We start from the raw sequence: 19,522 nt of genomic DNA on the forward strand, positions 1-19,522 counted from the left end.
CATCATCACAATCATTGCCATCTTCTTCTTAATATAAGACACTATATTTATAATATGGTTATCTGCTGTCCCAGCAAATATATCGTATCGTTCTATCTGTCTGTGTGTGTGTCTGTGTGTATGTATGTATGTATGTATGTATGTATGTATGTATGTATGTATGTATGTATGTATGTATGAATGTAGGCATGCATATACGATGATATGCTGGTTTGTATTTATGTCTGCATGTATGTATGTATATGTGTTTGTATGTACGCTCATTTCTTTTGTATACATGTGTAGAAACAATGTGCAAGCGTGTATGTTCGTGTATGGCTGTGTCTGTATTTGTAAATGTGTTGATGTTCATACCATGAACCAAACTGAGCATGAATTGCCTTTAATTTGGACAATAAAGATTATTATTATTATTATTATTATTATTATTATTATTATTATTATTATTATTATTATTATTATTATTATTATTATTATTATTATTATTATTATAAAAAAGTGATAGTATAAAAGGGATACCCAGTAAGCGACTTGTACTGTATGAATTGGGAATCTGGTTTCCATATAGCAGCCTTGGGGAACAAATGAAGTGTTTTGAATGTTGAACATTATGAAACTACAACATGAATGGTCTTTACTGCAATTATTTATTGATTCAATCCTACCAGAACCATCATTTGAGTTTTCAAGCGAAATCATCCAAGTGAATGAAACAGATCAGATTGCTAGAGCAGTTATTAAAAGATCAGGTAATAACATAGTACTTTGATGATGCAAGTTGCATCTTTTTTCAATAATATATTTATGATTTAGCTGTACTTACATCCAAACTATTTAGAAAATTCACCTTTAATGGTTTTAATGGAATTATTAATATTTTATTTATTATAGAACTGCTGAAAAGTAGGAAAAATTAACACGTCTATAGTGTGGATTTGATTGATAATAATGAGGCTCAATGCATGGACATGATAAGCCATATTTACTTGAAAAATGAGTAAATGGGGGAAATATATTACTCATGAGTCCTACTTTCTAACTTTTATTTTCAAGTTTGGATACGTAAAAGTAAAAAAAATTATTGCATTTTATATGAACATAACTGGTACTCAATGCTTGTTTTCCATGCACCTTTACATTTGATTTTCTCAGCTGCATTATAATGTGGGCTATCAGATTAATACATGGAGCCATAGATCTATTTTGAACAGAATCATGAAAACAATGTTTTTTTGGAAAGTCCTACATATCACATATGATGGAATATATCTCTGACGTGTACTTGTTTCCAGGTCTAATAACACAAATTTTCATTTTTTGCAATCTAATGGAATAACTTTCAAATCAATTAAAATATGATCCATTGCACCAATGATAAATCAAGCCCATGGTTGCTTACGGTTATCGGATTGTATGTGTACGAAAACATGCCATGTTACATTGCAATATATCTCTCAAAAGAGCCAAGCATGCTTATATCTTGTATCAATATGGATACATGAAGAGAAACAACTTACTCAGAGCGATGAAACTATCTTACAGGGGATTTGACCAGATCAGTATCTGTCATATGCTCTACCCAGTCTCTGAGTGCCACCGGAAGTAGTTTGAAAGGACTGGAATCCGGTTCAGACTATGTTTCAAGAGGAGAGGACAATAACTACAGAATCATTTTTCCTGCTGGAGTTTCCAAAGCCAATTGTGATGTAAAGGTAAGGCATAGTATGACAATTTAGTGTCTGTTAATATGCTTTTCCTCTGAAGTTAAATTCCCTTTTAGGTCCTTTTTCACGTATTCTTCTTTTATACATTTTGTATCTTCAAATGAATTGCTTTCTTTTTTTCACCTTACTAAAATTATACAAAACTGATTTTTTTTGCTGTTGTTGAAGTTTTCTCACATAATTTTTTTTCTTTTTAATTTAGATGTTGGCACAATGCTTCAATTATTTTACAGAGGCAAACTTTATATTCAAAGGTTTTTTCCCATTAATGATGACAGGATGAGTTTTTCAAATTCTATTTCAATATACGTATATATTCTGTAAACCCTTGGAGTTAGGCAGGATTCAGCAAACTATTTGTTAAGGAAGTTGATACCTAGTATTGGAGTTAGGCAGGATTCAACAAACTATTTGTTAAGGAAGTTGATACCTAGTATCAGAATATTTTCAATTACCTTTACCTTCTTATTTTCTTTTTCGTTTGGTTTCGCTGTTATTTAATTTACTATTGTTTTAAAAATATTTCTGCATGTTAGTATAAAATCTGTATCAAATTTGTGACCCATAATATGAATCTGGTATTTTGTGAATAAAGAGGATGCTGACATTAAATCCTAATTTAGACTTTGAGCTCAAATTGTGTTTTTATATGAGGAGAACATGTTTTTTCGTGGGCTGAGGATTAACTATCTATATTTTTGGAATATTTTGAGACATTACATGCATTACAGTCAGATTTTAAAGGCCTTTTTCTGACCCAAAGAAATGTTAATCGGGAAGTTGGTTCAAAGTTTATATACACAAGAGTGGCTGAAGTTAATATAGTTATAAACAACAAAAATCTCAATTTTTCTCCATTTGAAGAAATGTGGTGATAGAACAGGTCAATCCTCAGCCCACAAAACAGTCTTTTAAACTACAAGTAAATCAAATCTTTTAGTTGTGATTATTATAATTATAAATCCAATTACTGGTCGGTTCACCTCATGACAAAACACCAAAATAAGACAGTGGGTCACATTTTTAGTGCGTAATCTCAAAAATAAAAATAAAAATGCACACATTTTTTCTTCTATTTTGATAGCTAGTGGATGATAATGAGTATGAGTCCATGGAACAGTTTGAGATTAAACTTTCACAACCGAGTCTTCCTGCTACCCTGGGGGCAATACATACTCTTATCGTTGTTATTGAAGGACCAAATGACGGTGAGCTTTTCTTGGTTTTATCATAAGGCCATTATGACATAAACACATTTAGATAACATATATGGCATTGGACAATTTCTAAATAATCCTCTATGAATCAATCCCTTATGAGTAAAGTAAGATAACTAAGACAAAAATAATAAAAAGAAGATTATACAAACATACAAGTAATATATGATTCAAGTAATAGACAACGGAAATTACACAATACGTAATTAAATTATAAGATATGACAGCAGTAATTAGTCTCTTTTTTTCTTAATTATCCTTCATATTCTAATCTTGTAAAACCTCTCTCGCACATTAATATATTCCCGTGTTCACCCTTTTACTTTTTTCACTCAGTGCATTTGGTGTAATTTACTGTCTTAGACTTAGAGAGACAAGGTGATGTATTAATCATAAGAGAGAAAACTTATTTTACTGTGTTGACTCTTTTTAAATTGTTCCCTGCTATCAATGAACAATGAGCTATAAATTGCTTGACATTATAATTAGATACATAATGCATACATATCATCATATATTCTAAAATGGTTATTGTCCTTTAGTTACCGCATCAAACAGTTTTATTTAAATATACGTCTATGGCTTTGTGATTTGCAGTATAAAACTTGCCTTCAGACCTGTAGGTTCCTGGTTTGATGCAGGCAGTCCAAACTGGAGTCCTAGCAAAAGGCTCACATTCTCTCAGCACACTCATGTATAAATACGTTCCTGGTTAGTTACAGCGTTGTCTCTGTTGAAATATACTGTGATAGCACTTTTCAGATATCATGTCTCTTCATACATGTTCAATGTTGCTGTTGGCTGTAGGCTTCTTGTTTAGGGATTTGCACCCATTTGATGGATGCCATATATGAACGCTTATGATTTTTATCATCCATTGTCATATCTTTACACTTCTACAATGTATTTATCAAATAATATATTCTTAAATATAGAATCGTTCATCTTCTTACAACAAGAGGAATACGCCTACCCAGAGGACAGTGGTTTAGTAGACTTGGCCATTGTGAGGGAGGGAGCTGATTTATCTCATACCTCTATCGTATGGTGTGCTACTCGCCTGTCCCCAACGCATTCGGCAAGACCTGGCCAGGATTACGTCCCTACCTCAACTAAAATAATCTTTGGTCCTGATCAGTCTGTGCAGGTACACATATTGACACATATATATTTGTTTTACTTGCATCTGTCAAATTTTGCCAGTCTTGACCTTTTCGCCAGTTCTCTAATCGGTCATTTTATTTTAAGTTAATCTTATCGTGTTTTTTACACTTTGTAAATTGATGCAATTTCTGGGATTACGTCTCTTGAGAAGGCACCATTTTTACAGAGAAAACAATATTGTGATAAATTACAGCATGAAACAATATATTGGCCATCTAAGTAAAAGTCAACACCATCCATTATCTGTTTCTAATCTTTTTCTCGATTTTCCCTGTCTGTGAAGCGACAAATAATTTGCTTAATTTACTCCCTTATTGAAGAGACATTCTTTCTAAGTTATTGTTATAATTGGATTCAATAGTCTGATGTCACGCGCCCGGCAACGGCAGCCATCTTGGTTCTAAACAAAGAAAATCATTACTTTTTATTCTTCATGCTGGCTAGACCTTTTCATTCCCTTTTCATATGCCTTGTGATCAGAATGTGTAAAAGTCAATACATGATCAAATTGATGGGTTTTTTTCCCTCTGGATACGCGTTTAAGCTCGCCGGGGAAATATTTCATACGGCGTCCGCCATTGTTCCGATAGTTTAGAGCCAGTGTTACTAAGTTACCATACGTCATTAGGAAGGAAGTGACAATACGACTGTTGAAGACTATTGGCATCCTTTCTTATAACCCATTCATTATCAGCATCACCAAGATGATGATGATGATGCTGATGCTGCTGATGATGATGATGATGATGATGATGATGATCATCATCATCATCATCATCATCATCATCATCATCATCATCATCATCATAAGCATCATGATCATGATCATCATCATCATCATCATCATCATCATTAAGTAGTTCTTTGTGTGCGGCAGACATTGGTGATCATGATTCTGCAATTATCCCTCAGATTGTCTCTTTAGCTCTATTTAATTTATTAGAGCATATTCTTTGACGACTGCAATACTTTCCCAGAATTTAGTCCCCACCACAATCTGTGGTCCCCACTGATTCTGTACTTTAAGTGGCTAATATGAAAAATGTACTTAGATTACATAATTGGGGAAATGTTTTTTTTAATTTGTTTAAAAATGAGCAATGAAGTGATTGATGATTATAAAAACAATTGTCAACTATATTAATTACTGTTTTGAAATGTCAGCTTAGGTAGTAATGATTAAACATTTATGCATAATATTTGTATCTTCACTGCAATCCTCAGTATTGTCCTTTGACTTTGCTCGATGATGAATTTGAGCCCAGACTGGAAGTTAATGAAACGTTCTACGTGTTTTTAAGTTCTGCCATTGGAAGCAACCTGAAACAGCCGATACAAGCTACTGTGGTCATTTATGACGATGCTCTTGACGGTAAGATAAAATGAATATAAAACTGAGATTATTGTATCTATGTTCCTTTAGCAGTATGTTATAATCTGTTAGCCTGCTTTCAATTATAAATAGATGGTACAACAGTGTCATTATCCGATCGTCATGACTATGCAGCATGACCAATAGAAGCCACTGCCGTTATAGATGGACAAAAACGTTTTATAAGAATGTAAAAAACCCATATTGATTCATTTTGACTAGATATTATACAAAAAAAACCTTTTGAAATTGGAGAAATTTTCTTGGATTATTTTTCAGTTCCACGGATGACTTTTGCCCAAGAGAGATATACGGTTAATGAAAATAACAAAACCGTAAACATTTCAATAGTAAGGCAGGGGGACATAACTTTGGCATCTTCAGTTGTTTGCTATACGAGGCAAAAGACAGCAGAAGTAGATGTTGATTATTTGGAGAGGACATTGACAAATGAATCACGTGTTTACTTCAAGCCTGGTGAAAAGGTAATTTGATTGATAGTTACATTGCAACAAATTTCAGAGCAATGAGTAATTTGTTTAATTTACCGCTTGCACTTGAGAGACTATGTAGACTAAGATTTAGTATGTATTGCAATTTATTTCAAGTGGGGGGGGGGGGGGGGGAGAAGAAGAAGAAAGAGGGTAAGTGAAGAAGAAAGAAGAAGAAGAAGAAGAAGAAGAAGAGAGAGAGAAGAAGAAGAAGAGAGAAGAAAAGAAGAGGAGAAGAAGAAGAAGAAGAAGAAGAAGAAGACGAGGAAGAATAAGAAGGAGGAGGATGAGAAGGAGGAGGTGAGGGTGGACGACGACGACGACGGCGAGAAAGAAGAGGAAAGGAGGAGGAGGAGGAGGAGGAGGAGGAGGAGGAGGAGGAGGAGGAAAAGAAAAAGAAGTATTTGTAGATTTTACGAAACTATTGTTTCCTTAGATGACCAGTAAATTAAGAGATTGACATTATAAAATATTTTTAAAAAATTATACAGCACTGTGTTAAGAGATTAAAATTCATAAATTTACTTTCGATTTTTTTAAAGGACATGGACGATTGGAGAGATTAAAATTTAAAAACCGAAATTCCCTGAGAGTCCTTTTGATTTCATGTAAATTACCCTATCACGTATACTGGACTATCTAACTATAGTTTATGTGTAACTGCGAATGTGTGTAAAAATAACAAGTAATCAAATGTGCAATGTTTTCTTATCCAAACGTGCGACCAGCTGAGCTCTAGCCCTTCGATTTTGTGTATTTGATCAAATTTCTATTATAACCCTATACGTATTCCTCCTTTTTGCAAAAGGTGAAGTCATGCCTAGTGGATATTTTGGATGACACCTCCTATGAAAAAGATGAGGTGTTTCTTGTAAAGCTTGGTCATCCCGATGGAAGCAACAATAGCGGCGCTGTCCTTGGTGATTTACACACGGCTGTCATCTCAATAACAGATTACGATGACGGTTAGTTAGTTGCTTACAGTGATATTAGTTGCTAACTAGACTCACTTTACCCCAGACCTGCCTAGTTCTACGACAGATTCGTAGAAATACGGTCCAGCGTTCGAATCCGGTGGCTCTGTGCGGCACATAGTTGCGACTTTGGAAAACGCCCTTTTCTCACATTCTCTTGTCGTACCTGGTCGTAAACAACGTTGTCTCTGTCGGAAAAAATGTCAAATCGCCTAACAGGCGTCATGCCTCGTCCTACTTGTTAAATGTTGCTGTTGGCTAGGGACTCCTTGTAAAGCGCTTTGAGCACGTTTAGTGGATGCTGCGCTATATAAATGCTCGATTTTGAAAAAAATAAATCTTAAATTATAACATCTTGTTTTGTTTAGTTTGGATTTTACTACAACCCATAATATTCCATGGGAGCTTCAACAACAATGCTACTTGGGCTTTTGTAAAAGCACGAGTTATATCGCATTTAAACGTAATAAGTGTCGGGTCGGAGTAAAATCAAACGATATTTTGCAAAGAGTCAATGCTTTACATTGGTACTTTTAAAAGCTTTGATGAAGCAAAGTCTCAAAGCTGTCAGACCATGGAATAATGAAGTTGGAAATAATGTAAAGGCTAAAATTAAAATTGAATAACTTGGACATGATATCAATGGCCGTGATTTTCGGCTTTGTTCTCTTGTGGTATGACACTTACATTCGGATTGGTAGGTCCAAGGTTCGAGTCCTACTTTGAGTGGCGCAATGTTGACTCTTTGGAAAAGGCTTTTACTTACATTCTCTCACCGTACTCGGGTGTAAAATGTTTAGGACAACGTTTCTCCGTCGTAGTACACACTCATACACACACATTTACATATATATATAATCTCTAAAGTACTCTGATATAATTTTTGCACGATTTGCATTATTTTCCAAAGAACCCAGAATAATTTTTGACGAAGCATCATACAGTATAAATGAACCAAGCGTAATGGATCAGTTGGGCACAGTGACATTGAAGGTCTTACGACTAGGAGCTGTAAATGGCACAGCTTGGGTACGGTGCAGCACCAGAGATGGATCTGCTGTATCTGGAGTTGACTATAATGCAAAGTCTTTAATCCTGCACTTTCGACCAGGTAAATGCCATCATGTTTCTCTGTCTTGTTCATTGTTCTTATCTTACTTATTTTCATCTTGCCTCGTGGAAAATAGGGCAATAGGAAAAACATATGGACAGACCTTTAGGTTGCTCAATCGGCTGCTACAGCAGTATTGGTCTCCCTTCAGGACGTAAACGCATTTTTGCCTCTCTCCGTTTCAGTCGTCCTCCATGTTTCTCTCCTTTCTTCCCATTAATATCGGCTGCCCATGTTTGTATTACATATGGAAGGCTTTTGTTTGGCATTAGTAGGACATGCCCCATCCATCTTTTGTTTTAATGTAAGGTGTTTGAAAACCTAGGGATTTTGCTGACTTGCATGCATCTTTAAATGAGTGCAGGAAAGATAATAGACTTAATGTTAAATGCTCTCAAATGTGCATGATTTGTCCATGCCTTGTTATGTGGTCATGCCTTTGCAGGCCAAGTCGCATTTTTAATTTCTGAAAAATTTCATTGTTAAAGATATATCATAATATAAATATGTTTCTCAAATTTAACGCACTAAGTTGCATGGCATTATATCAATTCTTCTTCGATGAAACGTAATTATTGCAACAATAGTTATCATCTTGTATTTTTCTTAAATTGTTTGTTTTCCATTTTTTTAAAATTGCATGTCAGTCCAGCAGTAAAACATTTTGCGACATGGTGTAACGTCGGGGTAATCAAGACGCCGACAGTTCAAATCTAAGTTATAAATTTTAAGTAAAATCAGGAGCAATTTATTGAGAACATTAAGTGTATATTTTTTAATTGCTAAAAGATTTGCATTGTTTCTTTAAACTCATTTTCCCTATCTGGTTCATCCCAATATAACACCAGAATAATAAGGTGGACCACATTTTCCTCGACATAAAGATCGCATTATTATTATAATTATATTTTATTATTATTATTATTATTATTTTATTATTATTATTTATTATTATTATTATTATTATTATTTATTATTATTATTATTATTATATTATTATTATTATTATTATTATTATTATTATTATTATTATTATTATTATTATTTTGTTGTTGTTGTTGTTGTTGTTGTTATTATTACTATTATTATTATCATTCTATTATTATTTTACTATTGTTTTATTATTATTATTATTATTATTATTATTATTATTATATTATTATTATTATTATATTATTATTATTATTATTATTATTATTATTATTATTATTATCATCATTATTATTATTATTATTTTTTTTTTTAATTATTATTATTATTATTATTATTATTATTATTATTATTATTATTATTATTATTATTATTATTATTATTATTATTATTATTATTATTATTATTATTATTATTATTATTATTATTATTATTATCATTATTATTATTATTATTATTATTATTATTATTATTATTATTATTATTATTATTATTATTATTGTTTCATTACATCAATTAAACACTTCAACATTGTCAAATTGCTTTAAGATAAGATAAGATATAAGATATACTTTATTGATCCTGAATTGAAATTATCATAATGCTAAACATCATTCATCGTTATATTAGCACAGATTTATACACTGCCATGAACTAATTGATGAAAATACGTAGCTAATCAAAACAAAATAAACATCAAATATAATAAAATAAGATAAAATATCCATAAAATATACAGCTGTTACAAGCAATGCTATAAAAATTGGACATGAAAGTAAAGTAGAGTTGTAATAACCGATTTGTGATGTAACTAGAATTTTGAAAATAGATTGTGAAGGATTGCACATAGCCAACCCAGGTTGATAAAAAGTGGAAATAAAGCATGGTATTTGAATGTATAAATATATCAATAATGTAGACATAGCACCATGTAAACATGGTTTGAGATTAACTACCATTTTATTAATTTATACTAGGCCAGAGAAAGCTAGAGTTTGCCGTTGATGTCCTTTACAACACTGCTTTAGAATGGCATGAGTCATTCAGTGCACAGCTAGGGCCAGAAGTATCAACAGGAACAAGGATTGGCAATCTAAATGTTGCTACAATAACTATTCGAGATAATGAGGTATCTGGCAGTTTGGCACTTCCTACTCCACCTGTGGTAAGATGTGTTAATCGCTTTCCATTTTGTTTTTGTTATGATAAAAGTCACATAAACTCATCCCATTTATATGGTGTCGCTATGGAAGCACACCTGTCTCGCAGTCAGGTTTAAGTGTAAGATTGTTGTATCAAGATCGACTTTATGACAATAAAATGTCGATATAAGCTTCTTGTTGGTAATATACAGAACTACCATATATGTAGGAAAACCAAAGAGAAATGTAGCCCTACAACACTACGTCCATTCCCATCAATAAGTTATTCTGAATCCAACTCTCTCTTGAGACATCCTCTCTAGTTCTTTCGTCATAATTTGAAATCTCTCGATTTCCTCCGTAATTGAATTCTCTAGCTATTTACCTTGTCCTTCTTCTTCTCTTTCCTTGTGGATTACACTTGAAAGTCTGTATGTTAAGGTTAATTATTGGCTTTTGGAGAATGTGACCAATCCATCCCCTCTTCTAAGACAGGTCTGATTCCTGATTTGCCTCTTCCCACAACTCTTTGTTGGTTATTCTCTCCAGCCATCTAAATGGTTTGTTGTGCCTAGGTTATTCTCCTTGTTTTTTAGCCAAGAAAGAATGGCTTTCAATTCGGTGTTGATGGCTTACATTTTCAATGTTTGTTGATCTGGTCCTTTTCAGGATGATGAAGGCTGATCCTGGTTTTTGATTTGGTCACTTTATGTCATGTGCAACACCCTGGGATGGCAGATTGGCCGATATTGAAGAAGCTTGTGAAATTGCTGGTTCTAATTAATTGGAATAAATAAATCAGTTATCGTGTCAGATTTTTGTATGTTAGGGATCCTGCTGTAAATTTTCATCTTCAGCTTGGGCTTTAAACAGCAAACAAGGCATTAGTTTAATTATGTTGTGCAAAATTCCATTTCCATTTTCTTGATAAACTAGGCATTTTAATGATATTAGCAACTATTGTACAAATGGAGACTTGCACACTGCTATAAAAAATGTTAGCATTGTTTTACGTATTCCTCTGACAACTTTATTGACAATTATTGGTATGAGAGATATCAATAGTCTCTCATTTTGTAGCTGTCGCTTTTCCCTGCACTGGACACCATTAGTTGAAATCTTTTGTTATTTTAAATGATAAACAAAAATAGATCAATAACTTTCCCTTTATTCTTCTCAAGAGGGGAAATTTGTCTTTAAGATATATTATGCCCAGTGAAGACTGGAATAATCCAAGGCGTCAGCTGCACTTCAACGCCGCACAGTGTTCTATGCGAGTGTAGTTACTCAAGGCCACAGTTAGGTGGGTAGTTGAAGTCATTACCTTTTGGGTACGAAACAAAGATTATACTGCTGAGCCACGCTACCCCACATTTATTTGCCATAGATCAATTGTTTCCTTCTCAGTAAAGTTATGATGTCAATCATAGTTTAATTGGTAATTGGTTACTAATATTAAATAAATAATAAAAACATCAGAACATTGGATTGATGTTGATATAAGGGTGATGTTGATGATAAGCTGTTGTTGATGCATCCTGTATAACCTTTTAGGGGGTAAAGGAAACATGCCATATTAATATTCATATCTTTTGTTACTCTAATTTTTAATCTATTATGCTTCTTACATAACAGGTTGTGTCTTTACTGCATTATGGGAACGTATTAAATGGAATGAAAATCAACCCATCACCTGGATACCCTGTAGTTTGCATCAGTGTAAGGTCATTTTGCAATCTTGGATACTCTAACATCAGAAAAGAAATGTTTCAGATGGGTATTTGGCGCTCATTATAAAAGATGAAAAAAGGGTTGTATAAATTAACGTGTTGAATTATTTAGTTTCTTAATTAGGGAGTGTTGAAATCAAAGTTAACGGTGGGAAAGCCGAAACAGTTTAAAGGCAAAAAATATCGTCAAGATTTAAAAAGTCCATTCCGGACTTTAGAAAGAAATTATAAATATACAATAGGCGTGGAATTTGTAAATTATTGATTGGCAAATTAAAAGAATGCTTAATAATTGTTTTTATGAGAAATTCAAGTATTGAGGGCTATTTGGTTTAAACATAAAGTGATATTTGGGTGGCTTTGTTCAAATCACTTGTATATTCTTTAGTCTTTTGGCTAGAACAGACCATTTTGATAATCCAAAAAAAGCTTAGAACATTTTATTGATAATACATCATGCTGAATCTAAGTCACAAAATGTATCTGATTTGAAAGGGGTTCTGTATGTATTTAACAATATCAGACAAAGCAGAAAAAATGTCCAAAAAAAAACAACATTCCAATAAATCAGCCAGCCTTGATTGGGGATCGAACCCCAGACCTCCTGATTATCGGGCATACATGTAATAGTAGCACGACCCCTAATTTAGGCAGGTTGTTTTGTGTGTGTATGTTGTTGGTTTGTTTTTGTTTGTTTTTTTTTTTGTTTTTTGTTTTTTTTTTGTTTTGTTGTATTTCTCTTTTTGCTTTGTCTGCCTTTTTCATGAGCATCTTTCCATATATTTACCTTACACAAGTGACTGCTCCATAATTTGTCATTTTGCAGGTATTACTAGGTGTTCGTCTAATCTTCCATTAAAGAATGATACATCTAGATAAGCCCCAAGATGTTTCTAAAATACATCTGTTTCACTCTTTTATTTTCATTTGGGAACATATTGCATAATATCCAGATTAATGATTATCTGTATTATTCCATTTTCTATTTTCAGTCCTGTGACCCCCAACATCCGGCATACACAACAACCAAAATTATTTGTGAAGATTCTAAAATTAATCAGACAGCAATCCTGTATTCGTGGGAGGTTGCAATACCCCCTGAAGATGTTGGCAGTGAAGAAAATGGAGATGGTATTTCTTCACCCTTTTTCACCATTACTGATCAGACACTTTTTACTTTCACAGACAGGAAGGTGCTGGATAGTGTACATTTCAGATCTTTTTTTAGAGTGAGTTATTATTCTTTACTCTTCAGTCTGCTAAATCTTTCTTCAATATATTTCAGATAATTCTTTAGAGTGAGTTAACAACGCTTTACTTTTCAATCTTCTGAATGAAAAAAATTGGATATAGCAGGTTCGAAAAACACGGAACTTTTTGGGCTCAAATAGCCCTTTTCAGCCAATAACAAAAACCATACACATTTTCAAGCAGCTTAGTATCACTAAATCTTTCTTCAATCCATTTCCATCAAGCGCATATATTTTTAATAGTTTGATATCAAAGCGAGTAACAAAACTAACAGAAATTGTATTGTAAATTTGTCTGGTTTGATTCCTGTACTTTGTATGGTTCTGATAATATTTAAATTTTATTTATTTGGGCTTTTTAATGGCGTGTCCGGTTTTTTTATCGGCATTTTCTTCAGATACGTTGTGTAACTCAACCACTCCATGAAAATGGCCACCCAGGTGTGCCTATCAAATCACTCCCGGTTACTATTGGACATACCAACCCCATCTGCAAAGCACCTTCTATCCCATCTAGCAACCGTTTTAACACATTCCAAGCACAGTCATTCCTTGCAAGGCTAAAGTATGTGGAACCTGGAGATGATGCGCATCCTAACACACTTCATATATCTATTCAGGCAAGAACATTACACCATTATCACATCTTTCTCTTCTTTTCATCCTCCTCCTACTCTTCTTCTTCTTCGTCTTAATCGCCGTCGTCGTCGTCCTCCTCCTCTTCCTCCTTCTCCTCCTCACCCTCCTCCTCCTATAATATCACAAATCCTTATAAAGCCAAATGTCATTTAAATCTTTGTCCATATTTGAAGTAATTTCCAATCTAAGATGAAGCGGTTGGTCCCCCACCCCCTTTTCCCACAGTCCCCAAAAATGACATGTTGTAGTTGGCCATGATTGATTGCAAAATACATCAGTTCTATATATTCCATAAAACATTGTATTGTAAACTTTAACTTGAATTCCTAATGATTAAAAATATTAAATATATGAAATTCGTTAAATAAGAAACAATTCAAGGAAAGAAAATACTACAAGCAATTTGTGTAAGCAGTATTGTGGTCTCTAATTCTATTAACTGACAATTGATTATCTTGTCGTGGTGCTTCGTTTCAAACCTAAAATACATATCACCCATATAAATTATGTTTACTTTATTCTAATAGATTCCTCACCAAGATGGAATGCTCCCACTCATCTCCACCCACCCTCTACATAATCTGCGACTGCTCCTGTCAAACTCTTTATACCGACAGCAACATATTTGTTCTAATATTATTTTCAAGGACGAGATACAGCCAATGCTTGGTAAGAATATTATTGTCCCGTCTTCTATTGTGTGTTTTCATTTTATATTTTTCACATGGCAGGAATATTTTCTAGATATTATATTCAACCAATAAAGATTTGGCAGCTAGTTATAAGAATTGCATTCGTAATAGTTTGGATTATGTTAGAATATGGTGTCAGACTTGATCTAATGCGTATGTCTTTTTGTGTTTTCAACTCCAAACAGGTAAAACATTTCTAGGCATGGAAGACGAGGATAGAATGGTATTATACGGACCTGGGATGGATTTCCCTCACCAATTTGATGAACTCTTGAGGTCCAAAGAGACCCTTCAATTGTACAAACATCTTAATCTCAAGTCATGCAAATGGCAATTTGATGCATGGTACCCATTCATTCTTTTATCATTTATGTTGAACTAAGTGATACATATTACAAAAATGAGTAATTAATTTTTACATCACTTATGATTTTGTCCTTTTTACAATACATTTGCGATAGACATTTTGTTACAAAACCTCTACACTTATTTAAATTTGGTAACAACACTGTCCTGCAAGTATGACCTCTAACAGAGACTGGAGTAATAAAATCAAAAGGAAGAAATATATTCATTAGAATATTTGCGTTAGATCAGATTTTCTCCACCTGGTGCAAATCAATCTTAGAAAATTGAAGTCAAACAATAACCTTCCTCATGTTGTAAATAATTTTATGATAGAGCAGGTCACTCCATTTAAATGCATAGGGGTCACGTTGCTCTAATGATCGAAATGTACACCTGTGAGATGTTAAGTTAGCAACTACTTGGCATGTGAGCCATATCTTGTTGATTATTTAGATATTCTAGGGAAAAAAAACTTGTAGAATTTCCCGCTTTGAATATAATAGGAAACTATTTCAAAATGGCTCAAATTACACAGGGTGTAAATCGATTCGTTTCGTTTTATTACTTTTTTCATTTTTTATATTACTGACAAAACATAAATCTCTATTCCAACTCTGCATAATGCTACAAAGCGTTTTTGAAATTTCAACTTTTCATATTTTGTTTTCAAATCTTAAAGGTATCACATGACAGAACTGGTTGACCTTTGTGGGGGTCATATCTTATCAGATTTTCAGGTCAAAGATGAGTCCACAACCCATTTAACTGTGCGTGTACCACTCTACGTATCTTATGTATTTGTGACAGCACCAAAGGGATGGAGTTCCATGGAACACCATTCTGATATGGAATTCTCCTTTTATTATAGGTAAAATAAACCCCCTTGGTGTGTTTTCAATAATGTATTTTCCCAATGACTGTGCTTGTTTCTATCTCTTTAAGACTGTTTATAAATTCTTATAGCAAGAGCAAAATTATCACTTTTTACTCTACATCGGGTATACTTTCATATGTGTACTTTATATCGATTTCAGATCATTTTAAAAAAATGAAAGGTTAGATATTAGAGAGATATATATAGGTGACGCCTCCAGCGCACTTTGGAAATTTCATCGAAATTCACTCGTCCTTTCAGTCCTCCTTCATTTCGATGAAATTTCCAAAAGTGTGCTGGACCACTCCTTCGTCGCTTCGCTCCTCAGTCGTTCACGTCACCTATATATATCTCTGCTCCCTATAAATTGTATAAATTTTTAAAATCTTAAACTACTTACTTAGTAGTCAAGTAGGACCCCTCAGGGACTAAGAAAGTAAAAATATAAAAATATAAAAAAGTAGTGAAGCGGCGATAAAGTCTTCACGGTGTTGAAGGGATAAAATAAAAAAATAAAAAAAGGAGGAAGCGGCGATAAAGTCTTCAAGGGCTTTAAGGTAGTAAACAATTTATTAGAATTTTAAAAAGTAGTTAAAAAGTTATCAGTAGGGAGATACTAAGACAATGATAAAAGTATAAAAGTAAAATAATAGAGAAGCGGCGATAAAGTCCTCAGGAGGTTGAAGGTATTAAATAATTATTATTTTTAGCCCCCTCAGATATGAAGGATCTAAAATTTTAAAATGTTTATCCGTTGCCAAATTGAAACCAAGCATTTGTTTATCCGTTGCCAAATTGAAACCAAGCATTTGTTTACGCGTTGTCAAATTGAATCCAAGCATTTGTTTACGCGTTGTCAAATTGAATCCAAGCAGATATAATATCTAATAAAATGGAAGAGATATATTGTCTGAAGTGTCGGCAACGAACCAAAACTAAAAACATTCAACAGGTAGATAATAGATTGAAAGGTGAATGCATTATTTGTTCGTCAAAGAAAAATCGATTTATAAAAGGGAGTGGTTGGACTGATTTACCTTTTGAATTTCATTTACCAGGATACAATTTCGCAGGCCCCGGAACTAAACTAGACAAAAGACTAGATTCAAATGATAAGCCTTTACCTCATTCAATTCCTATAAATGAATTAGACGAAATAGCAATGAGACATGATATATGTTATAGAGATAATGAAGATAGAAAATGATTGCGATCGATCCATGTTAAAAGAATTAAAAACTGTCAAAACTAAAGGTTTTAAAGAATGGTTAGATAGAAGATTAATAACCAATCTAATTGGTGCTAAACATACTTTAGGATTAGGAGTGAATGATTGACAATTAGCCTCTGAACTACATAAACCAATAAGAAAGAAATTTCCTAAGAGAAAGGTAGTAGTTTATTATATAGATGATACTTGGGCTATTGATTTAGCTGATATGCAACAATTCTCAAAAGAAAATAAACATATTAAATATCTATTAATGGTTATAGATATATTTAGTAAATACGGCTGGATAGTTCCATTAAGAAATAAAACAGGAATAGAAGTAACTAAAGCATTTGAATCTATATTAAATAAAGGTAGAAAACCTAATAAGATTTGGAGTGATTCGGGTAAGGAGTTTTATAATAAATCATTTAAACAATTATTAGATAAAAATAATATAATTTTATATTCTACTCAAAATGAAGAGAAATCAACAGTAGTAGAAAGATGGATTAAAACAATGAAAAATAAAATCTATAAGCATTTCACCGCAACTAACTCAAATAAATATTATAATGTATTAGACAATTTATTAAATGAATATAATAATTCCCATCACTCAAATATTAATATGTCACCAATAGAAGGAAGTAAAAAATCAAACGAAGAAGAAATATATAATAAAGTATTTAAAGAAGAGCATTCGCCAACTGAAAGTAAATTTAATATTAACGATAGGGTTAGAATAGTTAAATATAAAAATAAATTTGAAAAGGGATATACAACTAATTGGACTAAAGAGATATTTAAAATAGTTACTGTTTTGCCTACTATTCCAACTACATATAAAATTAAAGATTTAAGCGGAGAAGAAGTATTAGGATCTTTTTATCAAGAAGAACTACAACTATCTAAATTTTAACTAATGAAATGGAAGTAAAAATTCAATCAAAATCTAGTCAATTAATTAACGTTTCTTTTAAAGGATCTGAATATAATCTAAGATTTAATCCTTCAATGTATTATAATTATCCATTAGAATTAGCTCTTCATTATATTTCCACTTATAATACTATTCCTAATTTAACTAATTCTAAAATAGATATTAGATATGTAGATCTAAATGATAATAACACAACTAAAACTTTAGAAATTAATATTCCTACGGGAGCTTATGAAATATCAGATATTAATAATTATATAGTTAATAAACTAACATCTATAGGATTAGAAGAAGATGTATTCCTACTAGAGCCAAATAACCAAACAGCAAAATCTATTATAAAAATAAAAGCTCCTATTTATTGGGTTGAGATGAACAATGATTTAAAAAGTATTCTAGGGTTTAACAATAATAGACTACATAATGATGATAACGTTTCAGAAAACAACGTTCAAATAACAAAAATAAATTCAATTAATATAGAAGTAGATATAATAGAAGGTTCAACTGTTAATGGATCTAAAAAACCTATTATCTATTCTTTCTTTCCTAATGTAGGTTTCGGTTATAAAATTATTAATAATATAAATAATCCTATATATCTACCAGTTTTCACTAATCCAATTTCAAATATAAAAATTAGAATAACTGATCAAGATGGAAATCTAATTAATAATCAAAACGAATTAGTAGATTTAAGATTTCATTTAAGAGAAGCTTAAAATTGTTCCTTTAAAAATGGCTTATACTGGAATCAAGATTAACGTATCAGATCATCAAAAGAAAAAGATTCAAAACTCTACTGATAAGATATCTCTTGTCTTTACTTATGAAGATTTAATGACTGAAGGAAACGATGAGGTTTACCTTACTAATACTCAACTAAATAAAATTAAAAAAGCTATTGATAATAAAAAGGGTGTTAAACTAAACATCTCAAAAACACAACAAGAATTCAATATTAAACACGGGGGTTTCTTAGGAGCACTTGCAGCTTTAGGTAGTAGAGCTTTACCAATGGTAGCTAGTAAAGTTTTACCAGCATTAGGAATTGGAGCTTTAACTGGAGCTGTATCAACTGGAGTATCTAAACTATTAGGTAACGGTCTATATCTTAAAAAAGGTGGATGTGTTTGTCAAATAGAATCCCATGGAGAAGGACTAATTCTAAAACCTTATAGGGGGAAACATAATCTAACTAGAGATGGGTTTTATAATGGTGAAGGTTTATATCTTAAGAAAGGAGATGGATTATTTGATTTTTTAAAATCTCTCCCCCTTCTAGGGGCTTTATTTTAGATATATAAAATGAATCCAATATTCTATAAAAGTTTATCAAACTTAGATATAATCAATATGATTAAAGATCCTAACTTTAAAGGATGTTTTATGAGAGATGAATTAGATACCCCAAGTAAAATAGAATCAGGAGTATTAAATTTAGATACTTCAGATAACAATGGAACCCACTGGACTTGTTGGATAAAGAAAGGAACTTTAATATTATATTTTGATTCTTACGGTTTAGTTCCTCCAATAGAGATGATTAATTATTTTAAAAAAGATAAAAGTTATAAAGGTATCTATTATTCTAATATGATCGTTCAACCAGATAACAGTGTTATATGCGGTCACCTATGCGTCTTTATAATTAATTCTAAACCTAAGACATTAAAAGATTTTATTTCTTTAATAAATTACTTACTATAAA

At 32.3% G+C, this 19,522-nt stretch overlaps 1 protein-coding gene across 1 annotated transcript in view; it reads left to right on the top strand.

Moving 5' to 3' along the window:
- Positions 1–19,522, top strand: part of LOC144973978 (extracellular matrix organizing protein FRAS1-like) — a 99,409-nt gene that overhangs the window by 62,845 nt on the left and 17,042 nt on the right. The window contains exons 50-64 of the mRNA XM_078916867.1: positions 669–749; positions 1,543–1,712; positions 2,809–2,932; positions 3,877–4,088; positions 5,330–5,477; positions 5,757–5,962; positions 6,777–6,933; positions 7,853–8,053; positions 9,961–10,148; positions 11,761–11,844; positions 12,848–13,084; positions 13,504–13,725; positions 14,272–14,413; positions 14,622–14,781; positions 15,464–15,652. Coding sequence (XP_078772993.1) covers positions 669–749; positions 1,543–1,712; positions 2,809–2,932; positions 3,877–4,088; positions 5,330–5,477; positions 5,757–5,962; positions 6,777–6,933; positions 7,853–8,053; positions 9,961–10,148; positions 11,761–11,844; positions 12,848–13,084; positions 13,504–13,725; positions 14,272–14,413; positions 14,622–14,781; positions 15,464–15,652 — 2,521 coding nt within the window. The remainder of the gene's footprint in view (positions 1–668; positions 750–1,542; positions 1,713–2,808; positions 2,933–3,876; positions 4,089–5,329; positions 5,478–5,756; positions 5,963–6,776; positions 6,934–7,852; positions 8,054–9,960; positions 10,149–11,760; positions 11,845–12,847; positions 13,085–13,503; positions 13,726–14,271; positions 14,414–14,621; positions 14,782–15,463; positions 15,653–19,522) is intronic.

The sequence above is a fragment of the Berghia stephanieae genome, chromosome 5 (assembly GCF_034508935.2).
Source record: "Berghia stephanieae isolate SIO BIC M18660-M18661 chromosome 5, UCSD_Bste_1.3, whole genome shotgun sequence".
NCBI classification, from domain to species: domain Eukaryota; kingdom Metazoa; phylum Mollusca; class Gastropoda; order Nudibranchia; family Aeolidiidae; genus Berghia; species Berghia stephanieae.